This window comes from Cimex lectularius, unplaced genomic scaffold, assembly GCF_000648675.2.
Source record: "Cimex lectularius strain Harlan isolate CLEC.00 unplaced genomic scaffold, Clec_2.1 scaffold30, whole genome shotgun sequence".
Taxonomy (NCBI): domain Eukaryota; kingdom Metazoa; phylum Arthropoda; class Insecta; order Hemiptera; family Cimicidae; genus Cimex; species Cimex lectularius.
In genome coordinates this window covers 1,989,693-2,013,589 of record NW_019392730.1, presented here as the reverse complement: position 1 = coordinate 2,013,589, position 23,897 = coordinate 1,989,693, and the positions used below count along the sequence as shown (strand labels likewise).

Genomic DNA, 23,897 nt, shown 5'->3' with positions numbered 1-23,897 from the left:
TTGTTGGTCAAGCTGCACCTCCGTATGTCGCTATACATAGATATACGCTCTTGTAAACAATCGCAAGGGTTTTTTGGCTCAGTCCCCACGTTGATCTTACAGTTACGCTCAATTTGGAGAATGTGCATCGTGTTGTTGACGTGATGAATGGTGCTGAGTTTTACTAAAAGCTTTATACTTTGGTATGATCCTTTTTTTTCTTCTATGAAGACTTGAAACTTTTGTGTAACAATTACTCGAAGAGTTAGGAAATCCCTGGAAGGAACTATATTAGTACATTTGACGAAACCTCAGTTCAAAAATTGAAAAATCCACAATAAACGTATAAAACTCTGTTAAAATATAAAATGTACAAATATGGCTACCTACCAAATTAACGTTTATACAATTCAAAAATTGAGAATATCCAGAATAAATATTTAAACAATTACCATTATTTGTTATTGTAATTTTATCAGTGGCAAGCAAATCGACAAGACATCTGCTCAATTAGCAGACGAAAACAATTCTCTTTATTTGATTCATGATGGTTGTGTGAAGTTGTCTATTTTACTTCGCCGTTGGTCAAAAATTGAATTTTTTTCCAATTTATGCCTCAATAAATCATCGTCACCATCATAGCCGACCCAATCGGACTTCGTTTTCAAAGCTAAAATTTCCCTTTCAAAACGAAAAAGGTGGTTTCTTTCTTATAGGTTTTGGCTTTAAACATTTAAATTGTTAGTTGCATCTCGTTTTAATTGCTTTCCTTTAAATACTATATTTATATTTTAAATTATACCACTTCAATAAATAATTAAGAAATGAATNTGAGTATATATAAAGTGGAAGGTTTATGGGCCGACAAACAGCTGAGGTCATCGCCGGCCCTCCGCGTGTATTCCTTCTATTTCCTGTCTTTCTCGCGTATTTTATATTGAACTGCAGCCATTTGAGCATCTCAAAAGAAATGAATATAATAAAGTATAAAGTAAATATATAATAAAAGTAAATAAAAAACTAAGTAAAAATAACTAATAAAGTAAAAACATAAATACAGTCTTATATTTTGGGATTATTAGACCATCTCTACTCAGAAAAAATGCTGGCCGGTGGCCTATCATTCTAAGTGACTCGGGTTCGAATCCTGGCGGGCCAAAGTATTTACAAATCATTTTGGGTTTTTCAAAAACACCGGTACCTCGAGTTGAACCTCTTTTTTGCGAACTTTTGTAATTAACTGGTTTAGTTTTTTCGAGGTAATATTGTAATTTAGCATGCAAAAATAAAAATGTAATGTGGTAGTTTTAAAATTAAGGCTTTGGAATACTAGCAGAAATTGAATTTGTAAACTACATTACCTAGTTAATTATAAAGTTTTTAATATTCTGAATCGTGCTTTTGTAAAATTTTTACATTTTCCGAATATATACAAAAGTATTTTAAGGACGAGTTAATATTTTAAAAAGTGCATGATAAAAATGCTCGATTATGGAACAATTTATTTAAACAGCGTGCAAGTTGAATACTGATGTTTTAATGAGTCAAATGTGTATTCCGTTCGAGTCAGGCGCAGGTGTTGAGCAACTGGATCAACCCGTGCACAAACCCTAATTCGTGATAGGATAAACCAAAACCAACCGAGCGACCAATCAAATGAACACCTAGGCCGATATTGCGTTTGGAACAACAGCCCAGTAATAAACAACTGGCCCGCCGTGGGGACTGAAAGTATTCGGCAATAAATTGGGTAAACGGCTTGCCCCTAAAGGTAAAGGTGGTTGGACCTGTGGGCCGATATGTTGAACATTTCGAAAATGTTTAGTTTGACGCCGATGATCTAGAGAAGTAGATATTAGAAGATTGACATTTCAAAAACAAAAGTTAAATTTGAATAAAGAAATACAACTAAATAATGAAAGTTTATTTTAAATCTCTCGATAATTATGTAATATATAGGTAATATAACTTAATGCACTCCTTTCAGAGAATCGAAATAAAATTTTCTCTTTGTTATTGTTGTTTCAATTAATTACTTACTGGTTTCAGGTTTCAATGATTACCGATACAATTTCTGTATAAAATAAATTAATTTTATGGTAATGGTAAATATGTGTCCGTGTCCATGCTGTGATTGTGTTTACTGCTTTTTTTATAATAACATTAAACGTTACTTTTCGTTTTTCAATTTGTACATATGAACTGCAGCGTCTTTTTTTGAGATGGTCTTTGTATGGTTGTTACGTGTTAGTATATGTGTATGTGAAAAGGAAAGCGAGAAGAGAGAGAGAGAGAGAAAGAGTAAGAGAGAAATAGAAGGGAGAGAGAGAGAGAAATGCAAATATTAACAGAGAGAGAGAGAGAGAGAGAGAGTGAGAGTGATGAAGAGAGGAGGTGATTGATTTATTAATGTTTTATTTATAATTGCAGTGTTTTGGTCAACTTTAGCCATTTTTATATACAACGATTAGGTGAGAAAGAAAGAGAGAGGATTAGAGGGAATGATTGATTAAGTTTTATTTGCAGTCACAGTGATTTGATCAACTATGATCATTCTTATTATTAGCTGATTAAGGGAAAAAGAAAAAGGGAAAGAAAGAGAAGAGAGGGTAAGAGAGAGGGTGATGGAGGGAGGGAGAGAGAGAGTAAAAGAGAGAGAGAGAGATGGATAAGTAGCTGCAAATTGTGACCAGAAATAAATATTACAAAAGCATGAATGTAAGCATAATAAAAAAATTATCAGTAATCAATACAATAAACTGAAAGAAATAGCAAATAGCTAGGTAAAGCTTTAACTAGCTTTAACTTAAATTGCTTAAGCTAACAAAAGGCAGGTAATTTTACTCTACACTCAAAACCTACAAGCAAATAAGTAAATAAGCCTTATCTAAATATTGCAACTTCACTTTGTAGCAACAGCATACTATAATATACGATAGGATAGTTAGATAGCTAGGTAAAGAAATATAGATAGAAAGACATATGCATATACAGATAGATATTTAGAGGGTAGGGGGTCAACGTGAGAAAGAGGGATAGCGTTTGCGTGCGAGTGTATTTTTAATTCATGTAACGAGGCTCGCCTGTTTTGGAGCTGCATCATTGACCCTGGGCAACCGGAAAATTCTATTTGGTCAGCCAATTGAAATTGTTTATAACACCACCGTAAATACATAAATCTCATAAAATCAAAATTACATTGAACTTGAGGCTTTTCCTTTCTTTTATATATTTATTTTATTTAGTACTTAGTGGATATTTTTTTATTTGTCTTATATATATTAATTGAAAGTCTTTTTAAAAAACTTTATTATTATAAACACAACTTAAAATTTGAGATGGAACCTTTCCTATCACCAAACTCTTTGATTAAAAACTGCTTCAACTCATCCCAATTGACAAATAGCATGTTCCTTAGGGCTTCGTTTGCCCTATCTGATAAGTTTGTTTTTGATGTGTATGAAGGAATAGAGTTTTGTATGTTTGTAATCAGCGGTGTTAGAGAAGAGACAATGTTTTGCGCTTCTTCTACTTTTAATATAAATTGTGTTAGTGTTTTTCGATTGTCATCAAAGTTAGGGATGGCATCCAAGGTGAATTTTAACTCGGCAAAATTGGCCATTTCAGCAATTAAGATAATAAAATCCAAAACGCTAAAAATTACGACATTAAAATTTGTTATAATATACAATTATTTCTTACTCAGAAACTAAATCATGCTCATCTGGTCAGATGCAGCATATTCACCGTTGACACGGCTGATCTTCCTCCTATGAATACCGAACGACTGTGCCATTTACTAGTGTTGACTAATTGAAAGTCTTTTTAAAACAACTTTATTAGTTATGAACACAAGGTAAAATTTTAGATGGAACCTTTCCTGTTCATGGATAAGATTAATCTGATTCTGCATTCACAAATATAACTAGAATAGTGACAGGGAAGGGTCTTTTGCTTACACATGCTTACAATACATTCTTTGAATTTGTACAAGGGTAATATCATTTGTCGCCGAATTAATGGTTTTGTTCAGGCCTAACTTGTGTGTGTGTGTGTGTGTGTGTGTGTGTGTGTGTGTGTGTGTGTGTGTGTGTGTGTGTGTGTGTGTCAAGTAGTATCATGGTATCCAGAAAGTCATATTATTTGTGTGGTGTTTAGTGATCATTACTTAATAATTATTTGCGGTCTGGTGTGGCGTAGGTTTTAGAAAAACATTGGCAAAAAATGTTGGCACAAAAAGAAAATGTTTTTCTATCACGACCTCTGAATAATCGTTAAATTATTTATACTTTTCTGTTTGTGCTGTTTGAACTGTACTGTTTAAACTTTTTTATTGACTTGATGTCTATTTAAAAAAAGATGAGCAAAAAGCAAAATACGCGAAAATAAAATAAAAGAGAGGAAAGAAAAAAAAACATCATGCAGACTTATAAAACACAATTTTAGTTCAAATCTCTTCTAAACGAATACGTTTATGCAAGGTTGGGGTTTTATTAACAAAAACCTGAATGGGCAAAACCTATTAATTTAGTAAATAATTACATTTAATCCCTTGTATCGTTTATGATGTATAATGCACAAGATTTAACACGTCTCTGTTAAAGGGAGATAATTCTCGATTAAAACCCAATCCTGGAGGCTTAGCGTTCGCTGCAAAACCTCAAACCGCTTGTGGTTTCATTTCAATTACATTTCTACCAATATTAGATAATGGGGAGGCTAAGATAGAAATAGGAGTGCGTATTTACAAAAACTGAAAATAAATATTTTATTTTCGTTGTGTTTTTTAAAGTAAATTTATACATACGTAATGTATACATTTCTATACTCAGAGATAAAAAAAACGGACACTCGTATTTTTTATTTATTTTTACTTATTGTTTACCGCTATGCTAATTACAATATGCTTAATTTAATGTAAAAGGTATTATTATATTAGGATCAGAAATTCATGAATTTTTTATAGCAACTATTTAATTATGCTGTTTTGAAGGAAAATTTACCAAAAACCCGGAAAATCATTTAATGACAGATTAAAATGTAAACAATTTATTGCCTAGCTTGGATCTTAATAACTCGTTTTATCTTCTTTAGCTTCCAAGAGGGCCTTAAATCTCCATGGCATCGAGTACATAAGCGACTAGATTTTATCTTATGAAACAGAAACCCATTCTTTAATAAGAGCGGTTTGAAGCATGTTTGTTGGTATTGCATGTTGTAGGCGAACGATGTCTACCCTTCTATTTATCATATCGCATAAGTGTTCTATAGGATTCATATCACGAGAACATGCTGGCCAATTGATGATAATCCTTACATCCTAATGTAATGGGTAACAAATCGAGCTATAGAATGTTGAGCATTATCAAGCATTAACAGGAAGTTGTTTCCAGTAAATGGAGCTAATGGAACCATAGTTTCCTGAAGAACTTTGTCAATATAGCTTAGTGAAGTCATTGATCTATTCTGTATAATAATTAGTTCAGTACGGGCATGGACGTTGATTCCACCACATACCATAACTGACTGTCTTTGAAAAGGATATGACTCACGCATGGGAGATGAAGTAAAGCGTTCTCCACGTCTTCAGCACCAACGGTCATTTGATTGCCACAAATCAAACCGGCCTTCATCTGTGAAGAATTGTTCAAGTATTCAAGCTAGATGCTGATTTTCGAAAAGTCGCCTTTCTACTCGATGCATCTCTAGGAGTATAGAACCTAACGCGGGACGTCTAGAGACTATTCTCACGAAGCCTTCAGACGACTGTTTACAGCTCACCTTTACATTACGGAACGTTTGGAGTTGTTAACATTTCTAGGAAGCCGTTAAATGTCGGTTCCGAAGTGCGGTAGGAGCAATAAAACTTAGCCGTCGTACAACCTGATCGACCACTATCTTCTCTTCAAACGAGACTTCCGGTGGCTGTGATGAATGGTGGAGCGCGGCAAACTTGGGCTATGTAACCGCTTCGTCTGTCTTTTGCGGAGCATCTGCCCAAGCGAGATCTTTGCCAACCATGCTTTTACGAAAAAAATTAATCATATTTACTCAAATTTATTGTTTCATCAAAGAAAACCAGTTAAAAAACTAATTAACTCATTCAACAAGTTGGCTCTGGAAAGGACGAAATTAAATTGATTTTCTTTATTTTTATTTCTAAGAGTGTAAAAGGATTAGTAACCCTCTATAAACGTGAACAACAAGTTATTAATGTTGTGTTTACGTTTTAAGTCAACTATTAATCTTTAAACCTAGTTAGTATGGGAAATAAACAAATAAATATAACTGTCCAGATTTTTGGTCTTTAAATGTATTTTTAATTTATCAATTGAGGATTATTTTACAGTTTTTTTATCGCCTTTCCTATGTGAAACGTTTTACCTCCTTTAATGACTAAGAATTGTGAAAAACTAGATTAACTAGGTATCTTCAAGCCCTTCGGGTGGAAAAATTCGAATAATCCGGAAAGAATGACAGTAATTAACGGGAGCGAGGCCGCGAGAGGAATGACGTTAATTAAATGACAGAGCTGAATCCGAATTGTTATCCGACTGGCGTAAGGAAATGGCCTACTTTCAGGTCCCAACTTGTTTCAAGAGGGCTAATCTGAATTACATCTCTATCTTTACGTGAGTCGATTCATTATGAATGTAAGCGACTATAGGGGGACCTAATTGCCTAGGTGTTTCGAGAATTTTTTTCCCTGAACGATCAGCTTTTCATATTTCAATTTCTATAATTGATACGTGTCTGAAAATGTCTTGTAAAATTTAACTTTTCATCAATTATTAAAAAATTATTATCACAAGTTTTATCATAGAAATTGTATAGTAAACGTGTGGTGTTTAGTGACCGTTATTTAATGGTTATTTGGAGGTCGGGAGATGCGGTCTGGTGTGACGTAGGTTTTAGAAAAACATTTTCTTTAACGTGCCAACGTTTCGATCTTTATTAAGATCATCTTCAGGGCCTGGGATTTATAAACATTGTTAAAATTTTACAAATACATGTTGCATGTGAAAAAAATGAATTTTTAAAATGCTCCAAAATTTTAGATTAAAAAAAAAGAATGTATTTATAAAATGCTAGAAAATTTTAGATTAAAAAAATGAATTTGTACAATGCTAGAAAATTTTAGATTAAAAAAATGAATTTATACAATGCTAGAAAATTTTTAAACTCAAAGTATTTGTACTCACTCAAAGTGTTTGTTTTCTGTGTACATTTGTCATTATGGCGTGTCGTGTTGTGAGGTATTGATGTTTTATGTTTATTTACGTTGGATTTTGAAGGGGTTGGGAAGGAAGTCGGGATAGAAATCCATTTTTTCTGTCGGAGTCGGCTTCTTTGAGGTAAAAGGAGCCGAAAATGGGAAAAACGTGGGTAATGGTTCAGCCTGATAATCTTTTCAAGATTATATAGACAGGGATAATTAGTAAAAGGAAAGCCAAATTGTATATATTAAGTGTTGCAACATAAAAACCTAAACGTTGGCACGATAAAGAAAATGTTTTTCTAAAACCTACGTCACACCAGACCGCATCTCACGACCTCCAAATAATCATGTATAGAATGTTGGAAATGAAATACCACAACGAAGGATATGTTTTTGTATATAAAAAAAGTGTAATATTTATTTTCTTATATTTTCAAATGGTACGAACATGTAGGATTGAATACGCCAATACTGTACAAGTAATAAGACCTAAGTTTCCAGAGTAAGTTCCTTGAAGAAGAAGGACTCCTTTGTCCCACCCCTTTTGGAATCTGAGAATTGAAATAAATAATTCATAAACTGAGAAAGTGGCAGATTCGGCTCGGGAACTGGATGTCGAAACGAGGATTAGTATCATTTTTCAGTTAAGAGGCGAATACGTTGAACGTGAGGCAGACAGAAAAAACACAAAAGGGATGAAAATGCATTATGGAAAAGCGGATAAATCGTTTTTTTATGCTTCCAAAAAAGAGGAATCGAGTTAAAAAAATATAACGGACGAAAAATTATTCAAAAGGAATTAACGGTCAATGAATCTTTTCACTTTGACTGGCTTAATGAAGTGCTGGAAGATTGCCAGTCCATGCCTTTTATAGCGCATTATTTAAGGGATCCAATTTTTTTTTTTTAATGAATCTGTAACTTCCAATGACCGAGAGATGAATAAGGCGTTTTATATTAAAAGTTTACTATAATTTTCTTTTATTTTATCATTTTCATCAGTCAATGCATAATTGTTTTAAACAGAAAACCATATACGGCGGAAATACCATTGTAACTTTTTGTTTAAAAAAAAATAGGTTTCAAACTTTTATACTAGGAAGAGCATAATTTTTTACAACTACGTGACAGAGCAAAAATTGTTACCAAGTAGATTAAAATAAATTTAGCAAGAAAGAACGTCTATATTAATTTTTTGCAACTCTAAGTACCTTGTAGTAAACAACCCCTAAATGGCCCCGATTTTTTCGAAAATTAAAAAAATAATTATAACTTAGAGACTCCACTGATCCATGGGGAACATTATACGGAATTAAAACCCTATAAACTATACGTAATGGAACAAACTCGGACTCCGTAAATAAAGTTGAACCGGATATATAAAATAAAACGTTTAAAGTGTTTTTGTTCGTTTTCTCACTTCTACCGATATGAAATCTTAACGTCGTTGATATAGACTAAAAGAAAATGAATTCCGCTTTTCAACTCTTGTTATAACTTGATTTATAATTTTTATGTAATGTGGGGTTGAAATAAAAATTAGTGTCAAGGGTGGATCTCGAACCCACGACCTCCGGTGTTGTTATAACGTCGAATTCGGATAAAATCCCATGGAGTTATAAATTTTTATGTGGAAAAATAACCTTCTGCTAATCGAGTGTAAAAAAATTGTTTTTTTCATTGCTATAAAAATGTATATTTACGAACTTTAAAGGGTGCTTAAAATGAATTTGATCATCGCCGCATTAGTCACATTTATTGACAGAATACTGCAAACAATGGAATCTTCCAGTCAATCGACTCAAATCCAAAGTCTTTTTTTTCTCGAAAGGTTGGAAGATTATACGTCCTTTTTTTCAATGAAATAAAAATAAATATTGTCAATCAGTAGAAATAGTTCTTTTGACTTCAAAACTCCGAAAAAATACTGCCATAAACTTCGTCCATTGTTAGGGCTCAAAATAGACGGACAAAATGTGCATGCCGCGAAGATGTTGAGACGGGAGTGAGTATAAAAAAAATAAAAATAAATACCTGGTAAACAAAAATGAAGGAAGAAATAAAACGTTGCAAGCCGGTCTTCCATTTTTCACAAAAGAACGAAAAAAATAAATAGAAAGGAGCCGAAAATATTTTTTTTAAATTCCCAACTCGGGAGAAGAAAGAACCAAACCTAATGTTTTCCACTTACTCCATACCCCCGGAGTCCACACGCAGGGTTGGTATTGTCTTCAATAAAAAAATAAAGTAAAATTTTTTTCTAATTATAAAAAAAATCATAGTTTTATTTCATTTTTTAAACCCGAACCATTGAAATATTTTCTTAACCACTAATGAAATAAAACTAATGAGTTGGTTAACCAAAGTAATAAACAAAACTAACAAAAATATAAATTTGCACTCAGCGCCATTTAAAATTTGGCATAATAATAAATAAAAAATGAAGAAAAAAAACATCGTTCAAGTCACACACAGGGCTTATTTGTGGAAGCAGCTTTGCGCGTTCTCGCACTCCCACAGCGGAATTCCCGAACTATCTTCTTATTCGACTCGGACGGTGGGAAAGTCGGCCTTCTCGGGACAGCTAAAAATCCCCTTCCAGGTACCCTTATCCCTCACCCAGATGTCCTCGGTTTCTCTTAAGGAGGATAATCCGAATAACCGCCGATATCCGTTCTCCGTCATTTACTTCGGACTTACCGGACAAAGCTCGATGCTTTATTCGCCCCAGACGGTGGGAAAATCGCCCTCCTCTTGGCAGCCAAAAATCTCCTTCCAAGATGGTTTTGGTGCAAGCGAGGAGGAAAATCTGAGGAAAAAACGCGGCCGCCTTTCAGTCCATCTCGAGCCATCGCTGTATTTCCCATATTTTCTCGTTTTTAGTTTTAAGTTAACATTTTTTTATACAAAACCAACCCTCGTTTATATATGAGCAACATTAGTACTGACCTTGCGGGGGGGCTTAAGCATTTATTTTAACTCCTTCTGTCTAAAGAAAAATTGGGATAACATCGTATCAAATTGTAAGACCCAATTGAAAAAAAATTGAATGAGCGAGTTAATTATATTTTTAGCTGGCCAAAATGGTCACTATAGACTTACTTAGAAGCCTATTTTGCCACTATCTATTGGTCGTAGAAAGAATCATTCCCACAGACAATCTGATTTCTGATTTGTATATACGAGCAGCTTTACTTAAACTGTGTACCACAGACAGCAATGTTCATTATGCACTCGAGAAAACAAAAAAAAGCGGATGCTTTCCTTTTGTTGCTGAGTGAACTGTGCCGGCTGAGTTTGAGTCTTTTGTAACTAGAGTAGCAAACATTGCTAGAGCTGGGCTACTTTGCCTGCTAACAATAAGCTTGACAAATGATCAAAGTAATACTCTTGAAGCATGGCATTACAGGTATGAAAAAGTGCTATATATTAACTTTTAAAACTAAGTTTCCAACAACAAAGAGCAGAATTTGTATATTTGTTTTTTATTGTATAAATCTGGAATATCTTAGTTTTCTATTCGTCAATGTACAGTGAAATGTTTTGTTTTTTAAACGAAATTTTTGATCGACTTAAGACATTCGGTCTTTACCAAGCCATTATAAAATACTAACCGGGTCTAATATTATTCGATTCAGAAATACCAAATGATGTGATGTTAAAGTCCGTGATCCCACATCTGTCGTCTATTCGTGTGTGCGAAAATACAAACTAGCTACTTGTAGCTTGACAGCTAACCTGCCATGATAGACAAGGAAAACATGGACAATATGGTAGCAAACCTGAAATCATTTCATAAATATGTAACAATTATTAGAAACATTCAACACAACTGATTAAACCTAACAATTTCCAAAGCAAACAATAAATCTACATTCAATATATACAAAGCACAACATCAAAGATTAACATTTCATGAACGAATTACACTTATGAAGTACGGAACAGTCTAATCGATAAAATCAGTAGAACTAATCACTAAAATATATTAAAAAATAACAGGACAAAATCAATATAAAACGAATCATCAAAATCATAATTAATAAACAATAAAGACCGTGCCAAAAAACGAAAGTACAATTTAGAAATAGACATTAAAACGTCTTTTAAACTATTAAAAAACATTAAACTAATATATTTAATTAATCAAATATTAAAAAAACCTCTAAAAAATAACCAGCAGACCAATACTGTCCAGACAAAATAATGAATAAAAAACAAATGAATAAAACGTGTACAAACCCGAAATTACAAATTAAAATATTGCACATCAACAGACTGAAAGATGAAAAACTTCACTGATAAATAAAAAATATAAGAAAAAACTCCAAATGATAAAAAATACAGAGAAAAACGACGACAAGAGGGACAACATCATTAAACCTCTAAACAAAGAGTGTACTTAAGATGGGATGTTAGGAACAAATAATAAATACTCATTCACACATAAAAAGTGATTTAGAACCGTCTTATCAGTTTGATAAATAAAATATATACAAAAGAGAAAGAACGAATAAAAAGAGATAAATTTATACACGCTCATATTACCGTCCTATTCGATAAAAAACCTAAAACTAGCATACGAAATATATTGGAAAAATATATTGGATAACTGACAGAAAAATAAACAAATATCCCATAAAACTGTTGCGGGTCAATGGCGGAAAATCCAACTTTGAAATACAAGACCACCATGGACATTCAACGATTCAGCCAAACCAAGTTGCCCTCATAACGCACAGAAAGAAAATTGATATACTTGAAAACTTATTGATATACATATTTAACAAGAGAAAGTTTATGAACACATAAATCGGTAGAAATTTACTGCATAACTGACAGTAAACATAAAAACCTTATTTAGAACATATAAGTCAGTTCTTACAATCTTATACAAAAAATAAAAAGTAGATCAACAGGACAAATGACAACTCTTCTGAAAGAAGCATCGAGACTGATCAGATTAAAAAAAGGAAAGGTGATCAATCTACATTTTACAAAATAATAAGAGATAATAATAACACTTTCTCATTTTGTCATAATGTAAAATACAATGGGCTTAAGAAGTAGAGCGAAATGTAGAGGGGTTGTCAAGGAATTCAGCGATGCGATCTGAGTGTGAAGTGGCATTTAGCTCGGGATGGGATCCACAGTAGTGGAAAGATGGTCGAAAAGAAGATATCACTTTTATGCGTTTGACCTAGCCCAGGTACCGTTTGGAAATCTAATTGGAGAAGGCACTTGGTAGTGTTTGATAATCTTCCTAGAAGCTAGCCAAAGGGAGTTTTTTTAGGATTTGAGGTATGACTGAAGTTGGGATGAAAGGTATTTGGAATGTTTTAGTTTCAGAACATAAGTGAAATGGTTAAATGTTACTTTATCAGATTCGTAACGATGGCGTTGCCATTGCACCTTGCTCTGTAAACGGAAAGGTTCGGGAAGATGGGAATGCGGAGAGGACTTATGATGGCTTAGAGGAGAGAACGATGGATGAATGGCGTGTTGGATTTTATTTTTGGGGAGATTGACAGCTTGTTCTATTTCGGTATCAGTTTTAAGAGGAATGTTTAGGTTTAATGTGTTATTAAAGATATGTTTAAATAATTTACAGGTTAGTTAGGATAGAAGGGATAGAGGGAACCTGTGATATTCTTCCTCAAATGTATTGTGATCTTTTACAAAGAGGGTCTTAAAAATTTTTACATATCAATTAATTAAACAAAAATGGCAAAGTTTTTTAATCTGTTTGCATGGAAACAACCCCCCAAAAAACCCAAATATGAAATGAAGTCAGTGGCTGACGTATTCCGTTCTGACTTGAATTCCATTCCCTCTGGAATTTGAAATTGCTACTCTTCCCCTCTCACCATCGTGCATTTTAATTAAAAACCTTTCCTTCTGGTTTGTTAGCAAACCAATTAGTATTTATTAGTTATGGCTACATGCATTTTCCGTTTCTGCCAATAAGCAATACTACTCAGTTAATATTGGTCTTCATCGCTGTTTGGTTTGTCGTGTTTGCGACGTGAATATTCAATTGGGTCTGTTTGACGTGGTAGGACCTTGTACTAGACGTTTAAAATTCCGTTCCACTTCTGTAATATATAACTTTCTAGAGTTGCAGACAGATATGTCATTTGAAAATGTATAAGAGACGTACCGCTGGGCGTATATTGCATAATTTATTGGTTGAATTGTTTGTTTCTTTGTTAACATCTATAAATCATCAGACAGTATCTACAGACGGAGATTTAAATTGTATTTGAAAAATATTGTCTAAATTTACAATCCAACTATGGGAAACGCGGCGGAATGGTTATACACTTCGGCAGTACCTTCCTGTCATGTGCATTTAAACAGCCAAGTAGAATAATGCCTATCAGATAGATAATTATCAGATATATATATATTTATAATTATTTAGACAAGGCTAAAAAAAAAAACTTTCGTCATTTTCCCTTTAAAAGTGTGTTTATTATGGTAGAAGTTTTTTTATTTATTTTAATTTTATAATTCCAGAAATGGCCCTTTAATTTTTAATTGTACACTTTCTAAATGAGTCAATTCAATAAGTATGTTTTAAAATTACTTGTCGGAAACAAAAAAAAAGTTTTGAAAAGGAAAGTAATTGTATAAGAAAAAAAGTAAGTGGTTTTTGAATGTTTTTCCGAAGTTCTGCTTATCCTCGGACCGCTTGAAAAATTATTTTGGTCGGCGAGATCTCAGAGGGATGGGGGACGAGGCGTCGGGACGTTTTTACCGATCTATCTCGCCAGATTAGATTCCACCTCTCACCTGGTATGTGGGTATGATGTGGACCGTACATCTGAAATCACATCACGAAACGTGCATTCTACAGATATGAATCCATGTTGCTTAAAAAGAACGTTGTTTTCATTGAGGGAAAAACGTTTGTTAAAAAAAAACAAAAAAAACTAGTTCATTTAATTAAACGAAATTCGCAGGATTCCTTTCGTTTAGATGAATATCTAGAATATTAAATAAAATAAATGCTCATACTGTTGAGTAATTTTTGTCTGCAATGACATTCTATTTAATTAAAAAACATAGTCATTATTACCTTACAATTTGAAAATTCTGTATTTATTTAAAAAAACATACTATGTGTGGAAACAATCCGGATATCCATAATTTTTATTTATTTATACTTTTGATAAATAATCATTTTAAAAAGCTTTCCAATAATCAACATTGAAACGGAAAATATTTCAAATTGGTCTGCTTGTTGCCCAAACCGTTGTTTACTGTGCTATCGGTTCGAATTTTGATAGCCAACATTGATCACTCTGAATCATTTCTAAAAAGGGTTAAAACGAGGATTTACGCAAATGTTAGTCGTTGTCAACATTATCGTCAGGACTCCGATATTCAGTTGAATGGAAATTACTAGAACACATAGCCAGGGCTAACCGGTTTTCAATTCACGTGGAACTTATAGCATGCAATTTACGCCAAACACGTTCGCTGTTGTATCTTTCGAATAAACCATACATTAAAATTTGCAGTCCTAAATCATAAACAATTGACAGTGTAAACAAGAAATTTATCCTTGTTTTATTTGTTAAACATCGAATAATCAACAGGTAACAAAACAATATCTTTTCGGTGATTATATCACCAAAGCAATACACAATATTAAATATATCATATTTATGAATTATGAAAGCAAATCGTCTAACTAACCAAGATTACATTTGTCAGCCAGATGATTTCGACAATTTTATGTTATATGTGCTGCTGTCGATAACGTTTCTAAGTTGAAATTCTGTGAAACGTATTTAAATGTTATTTTCACTTCCCCTAACTTCTTTAATAAGTCATACACATTTAACTGATAAACTTAGATGTATATACGAAAGTAAGACAATGTTTCAACGTAATTTATTTTAAATTGCCTGTTACAACCAATTGGTCTGTTTATGTGTCAATTCGTTTCCTTTGGCTTATAATAGTCTAATCGTTATCGTTTTTCTTTTCAGAGCTAGAGGCTAAAAGAGGCTGGCAGGCTGAACTACAGGAGGCGACCCCAGAACATGCCCCCCTCACCCCCGCCCATCAACACGACCTACCCACACATCCCCAACAACACATACTTCACATCCGACCAAGACGAAGTGGAACAAGGTCAGTAAATCAACCGGAACAAAGGCAAACAAACAATTTCACCATAGTTTAAAAGGCATAACTCAGGAAGGTGGGAACACCCGTCTGCGCCCACGTTCCAATTTCATCGGCCCAACGGCCCCGAAAAATTAACCAACCCTTATGAGTAATACGTCTTGAAACAAACCAGTTGAGAAATTTATTCAATTTTCAAGAAAAAATCAAATTGTAGCTTTTTATGCCTAAAAATTAAAACAGTCTACTGAAGATGTTAAACAGGTTTGAATCCGACGACTGACGTTATTTTTTCAGAATCGTTATTGTATATATATATATATATATATATATAATGTAAAATACTCTACGAAAAACTTCAGCACACTCAACTAAGTTTGCACTAAGCTAATTACCCTCACTTCAGAGAATCAGTGTCGCCCACAGGGTTGCCTAAACCATTTGATGGAGGGAAAGACAGTGGTAACTGTTTTGCATATCTCTCTTCTCTCAGAAAGATAAAATTCAAAATTTTCCTCTTGGATCAAACTGAGCTGACAATTCTCATTTGTTTTCGTTAACTCTTACTATGCATATACCGTTTCCTGTTTCATTGGTGTTACTTTAGAAATTTCAATGTTTCCTTCTATGTAATGAAAAAGCGTCAAGTTTGGTAGTAAAGTTAGACTTAAATTAAGGTAACTCATGTTATTCGTAGAAACAGGTTTAACCAAACTTAACATAAATAAATCATCGACATGTTCTTGGTACTGATATGCTTCGGGAACAACAACTATAAACAACTGCATTTAAAAATGTATTCTATTTATAAAAAAAAGTTGTCTTGCAGAATGCTGTATATTCTGTGATAAAATTGAAATTACTCTTAAACTAGAAAAAAAATCATTAGATACGTGTTTTTCACTTTTTGTTATTTTGATTATTTAAACAACAATTTGGGTGGAGCTGTGTTCACCCTGCATATAAGTACCTGTTCAATAAAGAATTATGAGTCGAAAAATATTATTGAAGTTAAAGTTGGCTGTTTTTATCACAGGGAAATATGAGGAAATAAAGACAACCGTAAAGTATCATTAAGTCGAATATGGAATAGTGCGTTAAATCGTCATTTGCTTCCTATCAGGTAAGTTGGAACACGTGGTAGACCCCCATAAGGGCTGGACGGAACCTACCGGTTCGTTTCAAGTGAGGTAAGTGACATTTTTTATTGAGAGGAAAGGTCTAAGGGTTGGGGTTTTCTGACCCCGAAAAATTCGTTTCTATACGTTTTCTATATAAAAAGCCCAAGGGATTCTATCTAAGAATGTTGTAGTATAAAGTGGGGAAAACCCGGATCGACAGAATCGTGAAGAGAGATTAATCACGACTGACAAGAATGGCAAAGCTTAATCTTCAAATGCTGCCAAACAATTTCACGAGTAGCATGTACCAATCAGAAAGTCCGCGCACGTACGATGCAATCTAGAATGGACTCGTTGATAAAAGTAAACACAATTAAGTTAAACTTTAGTTTATTATTTGGATCGGTTTGAAGTGAATATCTTTCAAAATCAGCCTCAAATCTATATTCTAAAGAGGTTATGAGTTCTTTCTCAATCTCTCTCTCTCTTTCTCTCTCCCTCCGCTTCCTCTCTCTCGCTCTCTCTCTCTCTCTCACTCTCTCTCTCTCTCTCTCTCTCTCTCTCTCTCTCTCTCTCTCTTAACCATATGAAAATTAAATTGAATTATAAACAGAGGAGATTGTATAAAAAACTAAGAAGTCTGTTGTGAATTGTTTGAGCAGGCTCTCTCTTTATTGTTTTGAACAATAATGGATAACATCATTTTCTTTATATTGATATTGGATGGTTGACCATCGATATCAAGTCATCAATTGACTCTATTTGAATAAGTCGACATCTTGACAGGCAAGTGTTCAGAGTCGATTTATCAAAAATATTCTCGCACGACGTTTGATATTTCGCCATCAATGCAATGTGGTGTTTTAACAACATTCTCATTTTATCAGCACAAAAGCATTTCAATGTTATGTCCCTTTAATGCTGTCGAAGTTGAATGAAAAACAGAAATGCACGGCGTCGCGGTTTATTAGTTTTGCAAGACTTGAGGGTCATGAGGGTTTAGCATATTCTCAGCGCCGTGAGTGAGGCCGATATTGCCAAAAGCCCATGACCACATCTCCATGTCACAATATGTATATATTATTATTATTTATAAACTATTTATTTAATGTATTTTTATTGTTTACGAAATAATTTTATTATAATTTGGATAAAATTATTACATAAGCCTTGAACCAATCGGTCTTCTAATGAGGTTGCATTTCCTTCATAACATTCTCTTTCTCACTCTCTCGCTCTCTCTCTCTCTCTCTCTCTCTCTCTCTCTCTCTCTCTCTCTCTCTTCTCACACACACACACACATATACACTTCATTTGGTTTTCTTTTTTCCAAACCTGTTTCGCCGTTCAGAATCAAATTTTCATTCCCTCGTGAAATATTTCCATGGATATCTTGTCGATAACATCATTTTCTTTGAATTAATGTTGGATGGTTGATTTATTAAAAATATTCACACACGACTTTTCGTATTTCGCCATCAATGCACGTGTGATATTTTGTCAACACTCTCTTTTTGTCAGCACAAAAGCATTTCATTGTTAACATCCTTTAATGCTTTTGTTATTCGATGAAAAACAGAAATGTACGGCGTCGTGGTGTATTAGTTTTGCAAGACCTGGCGGTCGTGATGGTTTAGCATATTCTCAGCGCCGTGAGTGAGGCCGATATTAACGAAAACCTATGGCCACATCTCAATGTTAAAATATGGATTTATTATTATTTAAAAACTATTTATTTAATGTATTTTTATTGTTTATGAAATAATTGTACTATAATTTCGATAAAAAATATTAGATATGTCTTGAAGCAATCGTTCTTCTAAAGAGGTTGCGATTCCTTTCTGACCGGATGGTTCCTTCGCCTAAAGAGTATCTCTCACTCTCCCTCTCTCCCACCCTCTCTCTATCTTTCTCTTTCTCTTTCTCTTTCTCCCTTTCCCTCTCTTTCTCTCCTCTTTCCCGAGATATAAACACACGATGTTTCTTTACCCCTTGTTTTATAATATTTTTATCACACATTATGAAAATTAAATGAAATTTAAAACGTTATATCGAAGGTGTTGTTCTGAATAATAAATATCTTTTCCTGAAAAATTATTAATACAACTAATATTCGTTAGAGAGAAGAACAACGAACACGAGTGCATGTATTTATTAGCGAGAATGGCGAGGGGTGAGGGTGAAATATAACGTCATCATCACCCCTCGAACGATGAGAGCGTAAGAGTGTGTGTTCGGGGTCGTTTTTTTTTTTTTTTTTTTTTTTTTTTTTTTTTTTTTTTTTTTTTTTTTTTTTTTTTTTTTTTTTTTTTAAGAAAACTTTATTGATCTTATATTCATTACAGTTTTGATAACAGCAGTATATAGTAGTATACATGTATACTAATTCGCATGTAACATGATCCAAGGTGTAGTTCATTAACTACCCTACATCATATATTATATATTTGCTATAACTTTATAGTCTTTGGCACTCGCGCAATAAGTTATGATATGATTTTTTCCTTAGAGGAACGTATACATATATATTAAACTATAAAATAGAAGGAAGAGAGATAACAACAGCATAATAAATAATTTATAACAACAATAATATTTAACAACAAGGTTCCACCATTTGCTACGGAGTGGTGGTAGAGTCATCTATAAGGAAGTCCTGTGGCAGCTTTCTCTTGAGGCGTCGGCGAGAAGGATGAGGTGGGAGTTGTGTCGCAATTTGAGCAATCAATGGGTTAGCGTGGTCAGACATCCTTGTGTTTAATGCTAAGTATGCGTTTCTCACAACGTGCTCCACCATTGGGATATGTAGATCACGGTGCAATGTGCTGTTGCGCACGTACCACGGGGCGCCTGTGATGAGTCGTAGTACTCTATTTTGTGTCACCTGGATTTTGTTCAAGTGTGATTTAGCTGTCGCTCCCCAGAGTTCGCAGGAGTAAGTCCAAATGGGCCTAATTAGCGACAGATATAAGAGTCTCTTAGTGCTCAAAGTAAGAGGAGATTGAGTGCCTAACAGATGTTTCAGCTGTCTTATTCTTTGGCGAACTTTAGTGACCAATTGCTTTATATGTTCGCTCCAAGTAAGTTTCGAGTCTAATTGGACGCCTAGATAGCGCACGCAGTTGCTGCTTGGGATTGGCATTCCATTCAGGACCATCGTCTCCTCAAAGCTTTTGCGACATATTGTAAATGGTACTACTATTGATTTAGTGGTATTAACTTTAACTCTCCATTTGATGCACCAACTTGATATCTCGTTTAGGAGCAGCTGGAGGTCTTCCTGTGCCAATGGGTAGGAGGAGTCCCTTTTTAATATCGCGACATCGTCCGCCAGCTGTGCCAGTGTTGATGATGCTGACGACGGGAAATCATGAGTGTATATCAGATAGAGGAAGGGGCCCAATACGCTTCCTTGGGGTACTCCTGATGCCATAGGTCTGGACGCTGATACTGCTTGACCGCATTTGACAGAAAATGTTCTACCGTGTAAGTATGACCTCAGTAGTCTGTACATTGAGTCTGATAGATGGGGTTTAGCTTTGTATAGGATCCCCTCATGTACAACCTTGTCAAAGGCCTTTTTTCGGGGTCGTTGGCGGAATATTTATAAATGTACTCCATCGACCCCAACCTAGATTAGTTTGAGTATAGGGTCGGTGGAGTAATATCAAGTACTCCACCGACCAAACGGAATGAGTGTACTGTATGGATGTATTTATGTGTATGAATGTATCTATTTGTATGAATGTAGTGTTTGAAAGGGTAAATAGAATATAAACTTAGTTGGGGGCTGAAATGACGTAGATGTCGGAAGCCCCAGTCAAAAAAAAAACGAGCACAAAATGATACAGATTAACATAATTTATTACTTGAAATACAAAAATTCAATAAATAATAGAAGAAACCGTACAAAAATCATTTTATTTATTATTTTCTGAACCTTTTTTCATTGCAATATTTTATAATTTCATCGTTGAACAATGTCCCGAACCTCTGTGGAAATAAAGAAAGGTGTTTCATTATAATCATTCGAAGAAGACCCTAAAAAAGCCATATGATTGGCACTAGCATTTCCGTATTTTGTTGGAACCCTATAGAAGAAATTTAATTCGTGGAAAAGAAAGATTTTTATCGTTTAGACTAGCGTGTACTACATCCACATGACCGAACATAGAATTTTACAAACCTTGCAACGCGCCTTGCCCTGTCCTTAACCCAGGTGACAAGCAATTTTACAAATCTACCAACTGACTATTTTACTTTGAGATAATATGAAGTGTACAAAAAGTGATGAAATGCATTTCACATAAAAAGAATCCTTTTGTTTTATAACATTTTAACAAATATCCACCAAGATGATGAAAGAAACTACATTTAATTAACAGTTCTCATGTTCATATTCCCTTTTATTATATATATCGGCGTCGCGGTTTATTAGTTTTGCAAGACTTGAGGGTCATGAGGGTTTAGCATATTCTCAGCGCCGTGAGTGAGGCCGATATTAACGAAAACCTATGTCCACATCTCTATGTTAAAATATGGATTTATTATTATTTAAAAACCATTTATTTAATGTATTTTTATTGTACTATAATTTCGATAAAAATTGTTAGATCATCCTAGCATTGTCATCACATTATTTATTTAACACAATGTTTATACTCGTATATAACTCCTCCCCCCTTAGAGAGAGCTTACCTGGAAGCTCGTGAAAGAAAAAGAAAAATATGACAATTATAAAAATTTGAACTAACTTATTCTATGCTAAGATATTATTTTACATTTGTAATGAACCACACCTGTGGTTACTTAAGGCTAACATACTTTTCTTATATCTATACAAAATAATGGTGATTACAGTTAATATTACGGGTAAAATTATATACAGAAGGATAGTCCTACCGACTGCGCCAGTTAAATAATTTCTTTGGACGAACGTGTTTTTAAAAACTTTTATTCAAAGAAATTACAAATAAGTTACTGATATACATTCAGAACTTTATGAATCTAAATCAAATCTCGTCGATATGCTTTCGGGAAATCTGGCTTAAGACTAACGTTTATTAAAATGAAAATCCTTATGAAATTTCTAGAGTGGGAGGGAGTGCTGGTGACAATTCTAGGAGCAACACCTGCATCCTAGCATTGTCATCACATTATTTATTTAACACAATGTTTATACTCGTATATAACTTATATATATATATATCTTTACGCAAGCAGACAGTTCTAACATGAAATGTGATTAATAAATAGCAAACCAAATGTCCGTTTTTTTCAAACTTTTTGCGACAACCTTATCATTTTTTGACCAATTTAAAATCCAATTGCACCTTTGTTTTCTGTGTAAAAAATCCTTTAAAATTATTTGTTATGATGTATGGGGTAGTAATTGAAATTTCTATGCCTGGGATAGAAACCCTGTATACATTTTCTAAGAAAACTTTTGTATTAGCGATAGCTAAGTAAAATAAAAGTATTACAATTTTTATAAAATAAATAGTATAATATTTATTAAAATGACTGTTTCAAGGAAAAGGAGGTAATTATATAGAAGGGATCTGAGGGAATTAAGAGAGGTGGCTTGACGAATAAATGAGAGAGCGAGTTCCAGAGTTTGGTGGGGATCAGGAAGAATCTTTCGAAGGAGTGGGTTTTGTGTTGGGGGAGAATAAGGTCACTGGGGGGCGATCGGCTTTTGCAGGAGTGGTGAGAAATTTGAATTGGAGGGATCAGATGACGTACTGAGAACGTCAGGTATGAAAACCATGAAAAAGGAAGGATCCAAAGGAAGAGGAGAGCCAGGAAAGATTCGAATACAGACGAGACACTCGGGACCCCGGGGGTGCAGAACACGAATCTGACACAGCAGTTCAAGATGCGCTTCAGGCGCCTGCTCTGCCCCTCCGAGAGCCCCGTATGGCACGCAATAGCAAAAGGGCAAGATAAGAAAAGATACTAGAAGTTTACGGGTGGAAGGGTAAGAGAAACCAGGACCGACGGAATAGATTAAGAGAGGCTATACAGCGGCGGGAAATTTGGGAAATGTAAGGGTGCCAGGAGGGGTTTTGGTCTAGGATAATTCCAAGGTTTCTGACAGAGGTACGAAAGGGGTTGTTTTTTTATAGCGTCATTGGTTCAAGAGAAATTCAGCCGGGCCATCTAAAAAGAACACCCTGTGTATATAATTTTTTAACTAGAGGATTACTTTTACATTGTAATAAAATTATTTATATTTATGTGCGGTTCTTGACTGATGTGGATAAACTATACACGTTTTTAAACGATTCGCGTGAACTATTCTTAACAAATATTCCAGGGTGAATAAAACTTTACCGCCAAAGCCTTAGGCAACACCTGTTCATGTACCCAGCTAAAAGCTGAGCTGTAATTATACATAATATCTTAAAAAAATTATTTTAATGTTAAAACCCTCTGGCCTTAGATAATATTTCACTGTTTCTCCTCCAACCGGCTAAACAGTAAAATCGAAAGGTGTAAGAACTTCTCTCCTGTACATGGTAGTGTGGAATACGGAGTATCATTACTACCCATTTGCTTCAATCACGACCATTAAGTTTAACAAAGGATATTAGTAAATTTACCAGAGCTTCGTGAAACTTTCTCATTTCCTTCCGGGTGATATGCGCTCGTTGGCAATTTATGTACGTAAAATAATTTTTCAGATCTCCTTTATTTAAAAAGACATCAAAGGGATACAAATTACTCCTACCTTTAAACTAATATCTTTTCATTTCCGCATATTTTCTTCGAATTCTCTTGCATTATGGTCTTTATGATGAACAACATTTGTTTTTCTTGTCAGCTTTCACGTACTAAGTTCAACCTCCGTGATTAGGTTACATTCTGTTACAGTCCTTGGCAATGTTATATCTGAGTCGGTATTCAATAAAATTTGAGATCGCCTGTAAAAAAAAAAAATATTATAAATGTTCGTTCTATATAATTATACCGGTTGTTAAATCAATTGTACAGATGTTTTTCATAATGTGAAATTAATATAGATCCTGATGATGACCTTAAAATAGATCGAAAAACTTGGCGGTAACAAATTGAATTTAATTTTTTCTTCAAGATCATACCTTCAACCAGTGTTCGTGTGTACAGTTTTTATTTAAATCATGAAAAAGTTCTTGTTTATTTTTTGTATGTTTACACATTGTATACTATCTGAATAATACTGAAAAACGTTATAGCGTCTTGTAATACTTTCGTTCTTAAATTAAAGAAAATTAGCTTTATAAACTAAACAAACGACGGCTTAAAACAATTCATTAATAGCTGCCATCTCTATACACTCCAACCTCAGTAAATTAATCATAAATTTATGTTTCAGGAACGCTGTTAAGGGTTGTAATGAATGATTAATAATTCAAGAGAGATGGGACTCGGCGGAATAGGTTTACAGATGAGATTTA

The 23,897-nt window shown here is 34.0% G+C and overlaps 1 protein-coding gene across 1 annotated transcript in view; it reads left to right on the top strand.

Moving 5' to 3' along the window:
* Window positions 1-23,897, top strand: part of LOC106662551 — a 90,290-nt gene that overhangs the window by 47,170 nt on the left and 19,223 nt on the right. The window contains exon 4 of the mRNA XM_014386728.2: window positions 15,199-15,343. Coding sequence (XP_014242214.1) covers window positions 15,253-15,343 — 91 coding nt within the window. The 5' untranslated portion in view covers window positions 15,199-15,252. The remainder of the gene's footprint in view (window positions 1-15,198; window positions 15,344-23,897) is intronic.